The 15,278-nt window shown below is 35.1% G+C and overlaps 1 protein-coding gene across 1 annotated transcript in view; it reads right to left on the bottom strand.

Annotated features, from left to right (window-relative positions):
* The window catches only part of Pus7 (pseudouridine synthase 7), a 184,876-nt gene that overhangs the window by 80,666 nt on the left and 88,932 nt on the right, over window positions 1–15,278 (bottom strand). Inside the window, exon 6 of the mRNA XM_090390419.1 lies at window positions 6,878–6,995. Coding sequence (XP_090246545.1) covers window positions 6,878–6,995 — 118 coding nt within the window. The remainder of the gene's footprint in view (window positions 1–6,877; window positions 6,996–15,278) is intronic.

The raw sequence follows: 15,278 nt of genomic DNA, 5'->3' as shown, positions 1-15,278 counted from the left end.
TTTAACCTCTATACTGAAAATATCTTCTAGCAATTAGAAGAATTTAAAGGATCAGCATAGGAGACAGGAATATGCAGATGATACAGTACTGCTAGCTGAAAATAAAAAAGATCTTCAAAACCTACTAGAAGAGATGCAGAAGCTAAGTAAAAAATATGGACTTATTTCAACTTCAAAAAAAACCAAAACCATGCTGGTAACAAGAGAAAAAGGGAAAATACCCGATATAAATATTAAGATCAGAGGAAATACTTTAGATCAAATAGAGAGTTATATATATTTGTGTCAACTAATTACAGAGAATGGAAAGTGTGATAATGAAATATTAAGAAGAATAGAAATTGCTAGATCAACCTTCATTAGCATGAAAAACATTCTGACCTCAAGGGAAATTCACACAAAAACAAGAATTAGGCTGTCCAAATGCTACGTATGGTCAACATTGCTATATTGTCCAGAAACCTGGACAATATCAAAATATTGTGAAAATAAACTAGAAGCCTTTGAAATGTGGATTCTCAGAAGAATTCTTAGAGTCCCATGGACTGCCAAAAAAAAACTAATTTAGAAATATTAGAGATGATTTGAGAAGATAGGAATCTGTTGAAAACAATTAAGAAAGGGAAAACCTACCTTTTCACATACTAAGGCACGAATCCCTAAAAAACACTTCCAGAAGGAATGATACAAGGAAAAAGAAGAAGAGGAAGACAAAGAACAGATTGGATGGGAAATATTAAGGACTGTACCTTTTTGTCCTATGAAGAATGCAAAAGAGAAGCACAAAACCGTACATGGTGGAAGCTCATGGTAGTCGACCTCCTGGAAGGAGATGACATCTGACAAGACAAGAGCTTTGTTCAGGACTTTTTAGTAGTTTGTTATAGTGAGCTGTTTGTTACAATGGTGTTTGCTATAGTGCGAGTTGACTGTAGTATATTAGTATAATAAATAAGTTAAAAGTTACATCTTCAAAAAAAAGAGGTTAAAGGTTAAATAATATGGGAATCCTCTGGATTCACTTCATGTCTTTTTAGACGGTAGATGATGAAAACTGTCTACCATCTAAAGACTTTTATAAATATCCACATCACCATGGGATCTGGCCTAAAGTTCACTATAGCAAGAGTTAACTGAATCATTTCCAAGTTAATGCAAATATAACTGTATTATTTTGTAATCTTCATTTGTATGTTTATTTATGCGAATAATGTATTTTTGGTGTAAGTGCTCATATAAAATAATGATCATCTTCTGCATAATTAACCATGTGATTTAAAAATGTCTCTCTCAGAATTCTAGTTTAGAAGCTAAAGCTAAATAACTGGGAGGAAATAACCCCTACATAGCTTATAATGAATGCAAAGAACTGACTTCTAATGAAATATCCAATCCCATTCATACCATAGATATGCCATTACTATGGAATATCCATGGGATAAAGGAGATTAGATGCTAAACAAAGAAGATAGACTGGAAATCTGGAACTTAGCCAACTAAACTGTCTTCTATACCAGCTGAAACTACACATACATTATGATGATGAAACATGATCAGGTAACATGCCACATGAAGCATTACACAGTTATTCAATGATTCCCTCCCCCTCTCTACTGCTTTTCTCAGGAAATCAGAGTAAACAATGAAAAGTCAACTATTTAAGCAGCAAGTACCTTAAAAAAATAAAGATAGGGACATCAACATAAGAAGCATACTTAGCAGGAGAATTAGAAAAGTTCTATGTTGGTGTCATTCACATTAGTAATACTAAGGCAAAAGAGGGGATATTCTGAATATACTTAACTCTCACTATAACAAACTCACAGAAATAGTCTGTTATAGAGAATAGTTTGCTATAAAAATTTTGCTTTAGATTAGCAATATACCTATGGGTCTTTGAAAAAAAATGGAAATAGGGTACAAACATTATCTAAACTTTCATTCCTATGAATTGAAAAGCTGACAGGCAATGCTCAGGCTTGACAGTCACGTTGAGTATGCAGAATGATACCTTTATTGTCCCACTAATGGATGAGAGGAATTCTTCTGGAACTCTGAGCTAGCAAATATATTACAACTACACTGCTGCCTTTAAACAAAGGCCATAGAATATCTAGATTTGTGACAGAATATTGTTTTATTGAAAGATATAAAGCCTTTTGCCAAAGAACTGCACTAATGAAGGTAATGCAGCATTATCTAAATTTTCAGAGTATGCTGCTTCCATCACTGAGATGTTGACAAAAATCAGTATTCCTGCCATGTACCCTCAAGGGGTGTACAGGATATGATAGTACTACATGAAAAATTTACATCATTACTAACTTCCTATCTACAATTTTCCTCCAAATCAGTCTGTTACTTGTCAAGACAGCAACATTATCAGATCTTATATTTCTATCGCACTTTGTATTGTATCAATCCACCTATATCTTGGTCTTCCTCTGGGTCGTTTCCCTGCCAACCTGGCAGTGAACACTTGTTTTGCTAATCTTTCCATGCACATTCTGTTTAAGTGACCATACCACCTGAGATTAGCTCTGCTAATGCATTACTGGATGCTGACAATGTCAAGTTCTTTCCTAATATCCGCATTTTTAATATGATATTGCCATTGATGCCATCTGTGCCTCTAATCTTCCCCAAGACTCTCATATCTGCAGTCTCTATGCTTTGGTCAAGTGTTTTATTTCTGACCCAGCTCTCAGATCCATAAGCTAAAACTGGTTTGAACACTGTCTTCTATACAACTAATTTAGTGTTTTGACTAATTTCTCTGTTATTCCATATGAATTTATTCAATTGACTTCCTACCATACCAGCTTTGTTGATTCTGTTGTCTGAAAATTGATTCTGAAAATGTTGATTCTGAAAATTTAATTTACCATCTTCACTAAAAATCATGCCTAAGTAGCTGAAATGTTTTACTTGTTCCACAGGTTCCCCGTTCACAACACAATTGACATTTTCAACAATTCTATCTATTTTCATTGTCTTTGTCTTTTTAATGCTGACTTTCATACCATATCTATTACAACAGTTATTCAATTTAGTCAGAGAATCTTGCAGATTTGTAGCGGATTTATTCAGAAGGATAACATCGTCCGCATAAAGCAAAGAGCTGACATTAACATCTCCAATTTTGATATCATGTTTAATACCACTTTCCTTCATAATGTGATCTATATAGATAATGAATAACAGAGGGGAAAATGTACATCCTTGTCTCAACACCAGATTTAACATTAAACCATCTTCCTGTAGTTCCTTCAATTCTAACTGCTGACTTACAACTCAAATAAAGACTAAGTATTGCATAATATAATGCCCCTTGACACCATATAACTGTAGCATATTGAATAGCTTCTCTCTTCGCCTTTTATGCCTTTTCCAGATCGACAAAACTTAAATACAGATCTTTGTTATATTCGCAAGATTTCTATTTGTCGTAAAGTAGAGATCTGATCTTGACAGCCTCCATTTGGTCTGAATCCAGCTTGTTCTTCACCAAGCTTTTCTGGCACAATTCTTCTCAACCGTTTCTCAAGTATACTTGCATAAATCTTACCAGGAACACTCAGTAGGGAAATACCTCTGTAATTCTCACATTCAGTTTTATTTCCTTTTTTATATATGGGTACTATGAGAGCTCTACTCCAATCATTGGGAATTTGTCCCTCTGTCCAGGCCTTCTGAACTATGCAGTGCAGCCACTGTAAGACTTTTATACCACCATACTTCAGCATTTCTGGTCGAATATCATCTACTCCTGCTGCCTTTCCACATTTCAAGTCTTTGATGGCTTTTTCTACTTCAAGTATGGATATGTATTCCTGACTGTATGCCTGTTGAGTGTTTTTTGCCACAGTACTATCACTGCTTGTTTCATTTAGCAATTTTTCGAAGTAATTACACCTAATTCAAGGATATCTTTTTCTCCTGTTTTCATGTCACCTTTATCATCTCTGATTCCTTTTAGAGCACTCTTTCCTCCATTTCTGAGCTTCTTCAACAACCTCCAGAATATCTTTCCACCTTCTTGATATTTATTTTCTATGTTCTTGCCAAAGTCCTCCTATGACTTTTGTTTAGCTAGTTTTACACAGTGTTTAGCTTTCTTACATTGTCTCTGTATTCTCTAAGAGCACAAGCTGACTACTTGCCAGGAACTTTTGATATGCTTTCTTCTTTTCCTTCACTGCCTCTTTAACTTCCTGTGTCCACCATGGAGTTCTGATTTTTCTATCCTTGCAGACAACCTCACCACATGCCTCTGGCTGAATCGATCAGGGTTTTCTTCAAGGCTTGCCACTGAATCTCCAAGGTTTGGTTCCTGTTCTCAAATTCTTTCATTTTTTCTTCAATAATTTTTGTGTAATTTAGTCTACAGTTCATATCTGAGAACTGCTCAACTTTTATTAGCTTTAAAACTTTCTTGCATGTTATTCTTTTCAATATGAAATTCAATTTTATCCTGCTAAAGACTAAATAGTGATCATTTCCAATTTCAATTCCTCTGTACACTCTGGTGTACTGCACCAGGTAGAAAACATTACAATCAACAATAACACAGTCAATGAGACTTTTCTTATTCCTTGCCTCTTCTCTCCATGTGAATTTGTGCACATTTTTATGTTGGAACATGGTGTTAGTAATAACCAGACCATGTCCTGAGCAGAAATCCAACAGGTATTTGCCATTATTATTAGCTTTGCTCTTTTCTCCAAATTTTCCCAAAATATTTTTGTATGTCTGGCAATCATTTCCTACTCGGCTATTTAGATCCTCAACAAGGACCAACTTTTAATTTTTCATTGTATCAGTTGCTTTCTCTAAAGCCTCAAAAAATTCCACCAGTTCTACCTTAGTAGAACCTTCAGTGGGACCATAGGCACAAATAAGTCTCATTGTCCAGTTCCCTATTCTCATATTTGCCCACATTACTCGACTTGAGACTGACTGCCATTCAAGAAGATTAGTCTCGTATTTTGTGTTGAATACTATGGCTACTCCTTCTTTTCCTTGATTATCATTGCCTGAATGTAACATTTTGTATTTATTGCTCAGAAAGATCTCACCAGTTTTTGTCTTTTTTGTTTCAGTCATCCCTATTATGTCGATCTGGTACTTATCTAATTCCTCAGCTAGCTTCATTTCTTTGCCATTCAGACTTCTTATGTTGATAGTACGGATCTTCAACTCTGGTGATGTTGAGTTGGGGTGTTTTTTCAGATTTGTTCCAGTAGTTGACTTTTCGCTGTTCACCCTGGTTACCTGGCAAAAACAATGGGGGCCTTGTTTAACCAGGCAACACCCCAGCCTGCATGAAATTTTGTCATTTTGTACCATCATTTTGTATTTTGGTTTAAGCCAATAAGAATACAATTTGGTTGACTAAATCCCAAATTGCCAGCCCATCCTCGTTTGTTCAGTATCCAGGTAGATACCCAACAGGGTGCACCACGAGAAAGTGAGGATTGGACATTAGGTCAGAAGTCCTGGTCGGTTCTCTGCATTCCTTTAAAGGCTATGTTTCCAATTACCAAACCATGAAAATTATTTTCATACTTATGGTACATTTCACATTTTGGATGATGGAAACATTTACTGAGTTCTTACCAGATCCACTCTTCATTAATTAAAAAGAACAGTAAGTGTTATTCATTTTAAAGAATGATTTTCTACTCCAGCTGAATTCTTTGGATATAGGTATCATATAGAAGTTGAATGGAAAATCATTCTGCTTCTATAGGACATGAGTGAAGCAACTGAATTATGTAGATCATAGTCCATTCAAAAAATCCCAAATAAAGCCTATTTCTCTAACTATCCACTCCTAACAACTTCTTGGTTCAATAATAGCATAGTCTTTCAACCTGTACTTGTATATGATGCTCATACATTGGTCTTTGGGAAGAAAACTGATGATATTCTTCCACTTTCTTCCATGACTGTAAGAACAAAAGAAGGTGCTAATTGACATCCATTTACTTCCAGTTTCAAACATTCAAGGTAGTCAACACTTCTCCCAACATAAAGTATTCAACATTCTTTCAGTTCATCTCCAAACTATCAGAAAAAATTTTACTCCTCTTATTCATTGCTTATACTACTGTCTCTTAGAATAATCTTTCTCTTTCCATATAGTTATACTCTAGAATATAATCTACAAGTCATCAAACTCAATATTAACGTCTTCCTTCTCCTCAACTTTCTGCCCATCCATAGTACAAATATACTATTATAGGTTGAATGACTATTTGTGTATGGAATATAAAAATTGGTGTCATCTCACTATTTAATAGATTCATACTCTATTTGGAGAAATTCTATTTGGAATTTCATCAGTCAGTATGAAGAACTAACAATAATAGTCTCTAGACACTTGAAATAGGCCCTAAACACCTGCATGGTTAGCCAAATATAGTTTCTCTGCTATATTATCAATAGGCCATGGATTTGAATCCTACTGTGGCATGTATATTTAGAAAGTCTTCAGGTGGCAAATGATTTTCATAGCTCAGTGAACAAGAGGAGGCCACTTTAGGCCTCCTCGTAGCTCACTGAGCTTAGAGGAGGCCTAAAGTGGATTCACAAAGTTCCATGTTTGGTCTATAAAGTGAAATTATTCATGTTCTTGATTATCTAGCCATTAGCTGACCCATAGTATTAAAAAAAATCTGACTGGTATACAACTTTTTCATAAGCGAGATTCAAAAAAATACCTAAACTGATGGGAAATACTGTAGGATATGAACACAAATTTCAAACTATAATATTCAAATATAATTTACTTTTATAAGTGAAATACAATTCATACAAAAAAATTAAACCTTGGAAAAAGTATAACTATTTGAATAATATGAAAATCATTTACTTCAGCAGGGCAGCAATAGTGTTAATTGCATCCATTGTGTCTCGATTTTCTTTGTACATCACAAAATGAGTATAATTTCCCCTTGATGCTGGCCAGACCTGTCGTTTTCCTTTCTTACCTGTAAAAAAAAAAAGGATCCATTTTTTAGAATTTATAAATAAATATGTAAGTAGAATAAACATATTAAATAAGATTGTTAGGGTTAACAAAAGCTATTAAATAAAATTAAACATGTTTAAACATGTTCCCAACATTTATATTAGTGTTAATCAGAGAAATAAGATTAACAAGTGAATGTTAAAATAAAATTTATTATCCTCTAAGGCAGGCATGGGCAACCTTTCCTAGTTCTGGGGCCAAATTATCATTCTGTCTCTGAGTCAAGGACCGGACCAAATTATTATATAAAATAAATTAATATTTAATGAATTAAAACAAGTTGCTACTTCATATTTCATTTATTTATAATATAATGCTTTGGTATAAAGCTCTACATAAATTTTATAATATAATGAACGACATAACAATTTAATGTGAAGATTGGCCTTGTACTTCAACTAAGACTATCAATATTGATGTTAATATTAAGGATAATCGCATAGAATTTTTGAGGTTTTCGTCCGTTATTCTTGTGTGAATTTTTGATTTATTGTATTTCATCCTCAAAAAAACCGAAAAGATAAATGATTTTTCTTGAAAAGGCGCGTAAATTTGTATATTTTTCTTCCACTAAATAAAATTTATAAAAATCCATCAAAGCAATGTTGTTAAATTGTGATTTTAGCACTAAATCCACCTGAAGCTCAAAAAGTTCCATCTAAGTTTTCTGGCACATTATTTACATCAACATCCAATGGACGAGCAAATATAGCGAATGTGGAGTCTTTGTTTTTGAAGTCGGCAAACCTTGTATCAAATTGCTCTATTAGTGCATTCTGTTCATCTCCAAAACAATTATAAGGGATATTTTTATGAGTTGCTAGAGTAGGAAAACAATAACAATTTTTAGCTCTTATCTGACTTTCCAACAATCTTAGTTTATTACAAAAAGCTTTGACATGTCCATGCAGTTCATGAACCAATTGTCCTTGTTTTTGCAATTTAAGATTTAGTTCATTTAGGTATCCAGTGACATCTACAAGGAATGCTAAATCACACCCACTCATCATCTTTTACTTGGTTAATCGTGTTTCCTTTTATGTCCATAAAATCTGCAATGTCTTGTCTCAGATCATAAAATCGTTTTAACATTTTACCTTTACTCAACCACCTCACTTCACAATAATAAGACACATCTTCATAATCCGAAAATAGGTCTGCCAAATACTCCTTAAATTGGCGGTAATTAAGTGCACATAACTTAATAAAGTTAATACTGGCTACTACAACTTCCATAACATTTGTGAATTTAATTGATTTTGCACACAGATTTTGTTGGTGGATAATGCAGTGAAAATTTGTTAAATTTTCCGGATGGATCTGTAGTTCTATTGCTCTTTCGTGAACTATTCCAATAAATCCCTTCTGTGCACCAATCATTGCAGGGGCTCCATCAGTGCATATGCCAGATAGTGAACTCCATTTAAGCCCAAATCTCTCGAAGACTGTGTTGACTGTTTCAAATATATCTTCACCGGTAGTTGTTCCTTTTAACAGCCGAAGCGCCAATAATTCTTCTGTGATGTTGAAATCCGCATCAAATCCTCGAATAAATATTGCTAGTTGTGCTGTATCGGAGGCATCGGTGCTGTCATCCAAAGCAATTGAAAATGCTTCCAATCTAGCAATCTTCTCTTTTAAACTTTTTTTGATATCATCAGCCATAATTTCTATCCGTCGGACATCTCGACAAACGAATATTCTCTAAGTCTTTTTTCTTTTCAGGACATATTATATTTGCAACATCCAGCACATTCTTTGATAAATTCTCCTTCACCAAATGACTTAGAATGCTTAGCGATTTTTTTGCTTACCACAAAGCTGGCTTTGACAATGCTGTGGTGCTGAGTTCTTTGCTTGTTGAACATTTGCTACTGGATATCCAAGTTCTTCTTCAACTTCTGTATTTCATCTTTTCGTAGCTGTCCATCAATTTTTGGGTGATCCGCATGTCTCAAAGTGTCTCTTCAAGTTGTATTCTTTGTTGACGGATACCGGATTTGTTGCACAGCAAACATACAGGCAAACCTTTATTCAGAATAAAATAGTAATCCTCCATCCAGTTGTCTTGAAATTGACGATTCTCTGCATCTACTTTTCTTTTTTTTGCAATAACCCCTGACATTGTCCCAAATTTATAAGCGATATTCAGAACTGTCAAACAAAATTGTCTTCTACACCGCTGGCACTGAACAGAACACAACATCAATGCAGGCACCAAACAGAACATAACATCAATGCAGGCACTGAACAAAGCACAACACCAATGCAAGTACCGAACTGACACGCTGTAACATGTTCATACATGCCGCTAGTCAAAGTGAGAAAGAGACCTTGGTTGGAGAAAACATAGTGTGTTTTGCGCAAATCATATGACGTCAGCTTAATGTGAGTTAGTAGAACACACCATGTTTTCTCCCGTCATGAATCAGACAAACTTCGTTGAAATAGATTAGGGCCGGATCAAAAGAAGTAGAGGACCGGATCTGGCCCGCAGGCCGGGGGTTGCCCGTATGTGCTCTAAGGTATTGCTGAAGTATCTCCAGCATGTTCAAAGAAAGTCTAGACTAGTTAAAACAAACCTGACACTAACTGTTTAACAATAATGTGCCAAAGGACCACAAGTTTAGGATATTATTATCATTGCACAGGCACCTCCCATGGAGTTCTAAGACTCATTGTTGGAGACCAAAACTATCAACACTATATCTATAGTACCTCTCTTTGAAACCATTAACAGACAAAGTGCTCACAACTGACTCAGGCAACCCATTCCATTCATTCACTACTCATAAAGCAAAAAATATAGTCCTCATGCTCTTGCTAATCATACTGTTACCCAACTTCCAGGAATGTCTGCTTGTTCTGCCACCTCTAGCCAAATGCTGAAATATTTCCCCTGTATCAATCCTATAAAATTCTTTTAGTAACTTAAATGTTTTTATCATATCTCTCCCCTTTTTTTGCCTATCAACCAACTTTTGCAATCCATAAAACCTAAATCTATCCTCATAGAAAGCATTCCACAAACCACTCACCATCTTGGTCACTCACCTCTGGATCCTCTCCACCACTTCCTCATTCCCAAGAAATTCAGGTGATCAGACCTAAGCACAGTAATCCAGATGTGGTCGTATCAAGGCTTTATAAAGAGGACTGTTAACTTCCTTATCTCTGCTTGCTTGCACGTTCTTCAATAAGGAAGTAATCCTCTGATTATCCTAGCCACTTTAGCAATATGGCCTCTAAACTTCAACTATCTATCTACTACTACTATCCCAAATTCCTGGCTTCATCAATTTCCTGGAGCACAGTTCTCAACAATGTAGAATACAGCTTGTCTCCTAAAATGCATAACTTTTCACTTGTCCACATAAAATTGAAATCCATCATTTTGCCCACACTGCCCATATGTGGTATCCAATAAAATGCCTTTGCAAAATCCTGCAGCAAGTTCCCTTTATCCAACTCAGCTGTTGCTCTATTATAAAATGTTTGTAGACCAACCCTTCACAAACACATGCTACAACTTTCCTGAATTCTCTTTTGGACCAACTTTTCCAGTACTTTTACCACCACTCCTGAGATACTGATTGGTCTATAATTTGCTACCACACACTTAGATTCTCCTCCTTCATGCAAAGGAATTATTTTGCCATAGCTGAGACTTAAATTAAATAGTCTAGTCAAAGGCAGTGCCATTTCCTCTGCACATTCTCTTAAAATGCAAGCCAATATTCCATCCAATCCCACAGCTGTATTTACATTCAGATTCTTCAATATCCTAAATACCTCCAATTCTCAGACCTCTGTTCTCACATCAGCCCCTGTCACCACTGCCATAACAATATCTTCACTTGGATTATATACCCCAGCAAAGTGGTCACTCAGTAGCTGAACAATTAATTTTGTCTGCCTCTGTTACCTCTCTGCCATCTGCATTCATTAAAGTTATCCTTCCATAGACATTCTTCTCCCTACTTGCCACATAACAAAAAAAACTCTTGGAGATGTCCTTTCACCTGCTTGGTCATTTTCTTCTCATAATCTGATTCTGCCTTTCCTACCATGCTGGTCAAATTTCTCCTTATATACCCTCCACAATTTTTCTTTTTTCTTTCTTTTTTTTTTTAGGACTGTAAATTGGGATCTCTAAGGAGAAAGTTTGAGAAAATGTTTCACAATTTTTGGGAAGTTTCTTGCAACCATATTTGTGTAAATTCAGTTGATTTCTGACTGCTGCTGCAGATTCCAAAAACAGTCTTTCTTTTTGAAATTTACTGTGATGGACCATGGTGGATTTTTCCAGAAGATCCTGTGAGTGGAATCCAATACATGGTCTGCAAGACCAGATTGACTATAGTTGTGATTGCAGATGCAAGTTTTGTATTCATCTAAATCATAGGTTCCCAAAGTGGGTGCTGAAGCCTTCTGGGGGGGGGGGGGCTATAGTGGGATCAAAAGCATTTGGGGGCATTCAGGCGGTCTAGGGGTTGGTGGCTCTTTATAGAAGAAATTAATAATATATATTTAAAAATTAATTATTTTCGTGATTTTGCAATTAGATAATCATTTAAAATTTAAATATTGCATTTTAATTCATCTTATGCCCATCTTACACGATCAATTTTTTTTATCAATTTTCTATTTCAATTATTTAATCATTTGAAAAGTTACCATGTCAGATAGAAATAGATGTCAATTTTCTATGTCAATGAGAAAATAGAGCATGTATATGTGTGTGTATAATAGGTTATGTTTACAGGCAAATATATTTATTATATATTTCATAATATATATAAAATATATAAAACCACTTTTCTAATTGATTTGTACAAAAATAAACCCAATTTTATATAATTTAATATTACGAGTAAAAATAATAATGGCAAGAAAGAAATAAAATCATAAATTTTAGTTAGCCTAGTTAGTACTAACTTATATTGCTAACTAGAGGGAAAAAACAAAGCAAATATTATTCGAAACTTATTATGCTGTTTTCTGTGGTTATGTTTTGTAGGTTTGTTGTTTATATCTTATGTAATTATTTTATTTATTAATTATTATTTATAATTATTTGAACAATGTCGTGGTCAGATGAACAAAATGCGCTTGCGTGCAAAATAAAAAATTGAACGTGTCATATGGATATTTTAACTTCTATTTTTCATATACTTAAAAAATTTATTCATTTTTTGCTATTGTAAAAATTGATCGTGCCATACAGGCTTTAGTCTATCCACGCAGCAGACGAGTGTTAACTAGTAGTATGTCGGTCAACCATTACGTAGGTAATTCACTCAATTCAGCATGTTTTGACAGGAATACGGATGCTTGCAGTGACTTGTTCAAAGCACGAGTACGATGGTACCGCAAACAAGTCAATGCATGCAAGTAGATTCAGGCTAGATTTCAAATCTATAAATACCAGTGGTTCAGGAATAAGTTTCATTATTTTTTGTGTGCTTTGCCAACAATCATCAGTCGAAAGTGTGATAGATAAGTGGAGTCATACAAAGTGTACATTAAATCTTTTATTTTGTGAATAGTTTTGCAAATTTTATTACTTCTTTATGTCTGAATATAAGAAGAAATGTCGACAGTACAGTATTGAGTGTTTGAAATATGGTTTTATTCAGTCTCCTACGAACCTTTTGTCAGCATGCATTTGACTAAAAGCATGCTGACAAAAAGGATAAAGATTTGTCCTATTTTCAAGTACTAGAAGAAAAATATTTTAAACGTCTAACTATATCAAAACTTTTTACGTCGTTCACTAAACAAGATAATGACGGGTTACAAGCTTCTTATAATATTTCATTATTAATCGCAAAAGCGGGAAAACCACACACAATTGGTGAGGAATTAGTCTTGCCGGCAGTAAAAGAAGTAATAAACACTGTGCTTCATAAACCAGCGTCAGATATCATCAGGAAAATTCCTTTGAGCAATAAATCAGTGCAAAGAAGAATCGATGAAATGGCTGAAGAAGTTGAAAAATCATTGTGCGATTATTTGAAGACATGCCAATTTTCCATTCAACTCGATGAATCAACTCTCCCAAATAATGAACCATTACTCTTATCATACGTATGATTCATAAAAGAAGAAAAAGTTTGTCAAGAATTATTAGTTGCTAAAAACTTGGAAGCGGATACAAAGGGAGAATCTATGTTTAATATCATGAATAAGTTTTTTCAAGAGAAAGACATTCCTATTCGTAATATTTTGTCTGTTGCTACTGATGGTGCTCCAGCAATGACAGGGCACCACAAGGGTTTCATAGCGCATTTGAAACAAGCAGTACGAAATGTACTCGCTATACATTGTGTTCTTCATCGTCTACATTTGGTTGCGAAAAATTTAAGTGAACACCTGCACACGTCGCTCCATTACGTTACTAGAGTAGTCAACAAGATTAGAAGCAATTCATTGAGCGACAGATTGTTTAGCCAACTTTGTAGTGAAAACGATGAAGATTTCAATCGTTTGCTGCTTCACACAGAAGTTCACTGGCTTTCAAAAGGTATTATTCAGTGCTATTTACGTCAAAAATATCAAACGGCTTGAACGCAGAAAACTGTCATAATGGGGGGTGTTGCAAAATTTATGTCTTGCAAAGTGGGAGGTGGCCCAAAAAAGTTTGGGAACCTATGATCTAAATGGATGGTGACTAATCTATCTCCTTGCCTGTCCAAAATATCTCAACTTGTAGGAACAGAGTACTTTATATACTGCAGACACTGAGAGAGAAAGGAGTTGATCTTTGGTAGAACAGATAAGGGTAGCAAGTTTTCAGTGAGGCTTAAAAAGTTGTGAAGAGGTTTTTTTTTTTTTTGTAAAGACCTGGTTGTATTTTTCATGCATGTAGGTGATGGTGAAATCATTTCTGAAATCCTTCTGAACTGAATGGATGGCCGAGGATTGAGGAGGGGGGAGGATTGATTATTTTTTTAAATTCTTTAAGAACTGTAGCATTTGAATAGGAAGATGTTGTACATATGGTTGAGTTCTGTTGAAAGAGAGGTTCCACTGAAACAAAGATTGTAACCTCTATTGGGTTGAGTTTTAATGATGCTATATTGTTGAGAAGCATGGTAGTGGGAAAGTGTGTGAATGTATCTGCTTGTGTGAGTGGGTTTTCTGTATACAGTGAAGGAGAGGTTACCATTCGGAAGGTGAATCACTAAGGTGTCTAGGAAGGGTAAACTACTATTATTTCCTTTGCCACAGTAAACTAGATTCTTGTATGTAGACTATTGAGGTGACAGAGGAAGGAGTCTAATGTGTCTGGGCCATGAGGCCAAATAGAGAACACATTATCTACATATCTTAGCCAGAGAGAAAGGTTTGAGTGAGCAGGGGACATAGTCTATAGCTCATTTTCAAACTTTTCCATCTAAAAACTGGCAAGTGGGGATGAGAGGAGGGGAAACCCCTAGCAGTTCTCTCTATCTGTTTGTAATTGCTCCATCACAATAAATTTAAAAAAGACTGTTTTTGGAATTTGCAGTGGCAGTCAGAAATCAACCAAATTTAAACAAATAAGGCCTGTAATAAACTTCCCGAAATTTGGGAAACATTAATCCTCAGAGATCGCAATTTACAAACCTAGGCATCCTACAAATGCCCATAGAGGGCACAACATCCAGATAGGTGGTATGCCCTCTATGGACACAATACAAAATAAAACACCCGTGTGTTTCATTTTGTATTGTGTTGCTTTTGTCTGTGTGTATATTACAAGTGTTATCTGCACTTCCCTGAAGATGTCTCAGTGACTGGGATGAAATATTAGAAGCATTAAAATAGTTTTTAATCCTTTCTTAGTGCTGTCAATACTCCATTAAACCTCTAACATGATACCACTCATCCATCTAACTCCTACCTGATTTACCCTTCTACCCATGATATATAGTGTGATATTGCTTCCTCCAGATGCCGTTTAACTATCTCCATGCACTGTGAACATCCTTCCTTTGCAGATCTTTATGCCATCGTACTGCTTCAAGCTGCCTTGTAAGTATATCATACTCACCTGCCTTGTGGTTCCACCTGTAAACAGCAACTGTAACTTTTTTTTTTATGTGATTTGTTTTTGCCTCTAAACATTTGTCACTGGGTAAGCAAAAGCACTGTCATTTAAATCAAAGACAATTTGAATAAGGTCTAACTGCATCTCATGTTCTGTTATGCTATAATAAGTGAATACCAGTAATTAACAATGTAACAAAGTAATTAC

The sequence above is a fragment of the Typopeltis vanoorti genome, chromosome 3 (genome assembly GCF_054136105.1).
Source record: "Typopeltis vanoorti isolate ZY-2024b chromosome 3, IOZ_Tvanoo_1.0, whole genome shotgun sequence".
In the NCBI taxonomy this organism is placed as follows: Eukaryota; Metazoa; Arthropoda; class Arachnida; order Uropygi; family Thelyphonidae; genus Typopeltis; species Typopeltis vanoorti.
This window is presented reverse-complemented; position numbering and strand designations above follow the sequence as displayed.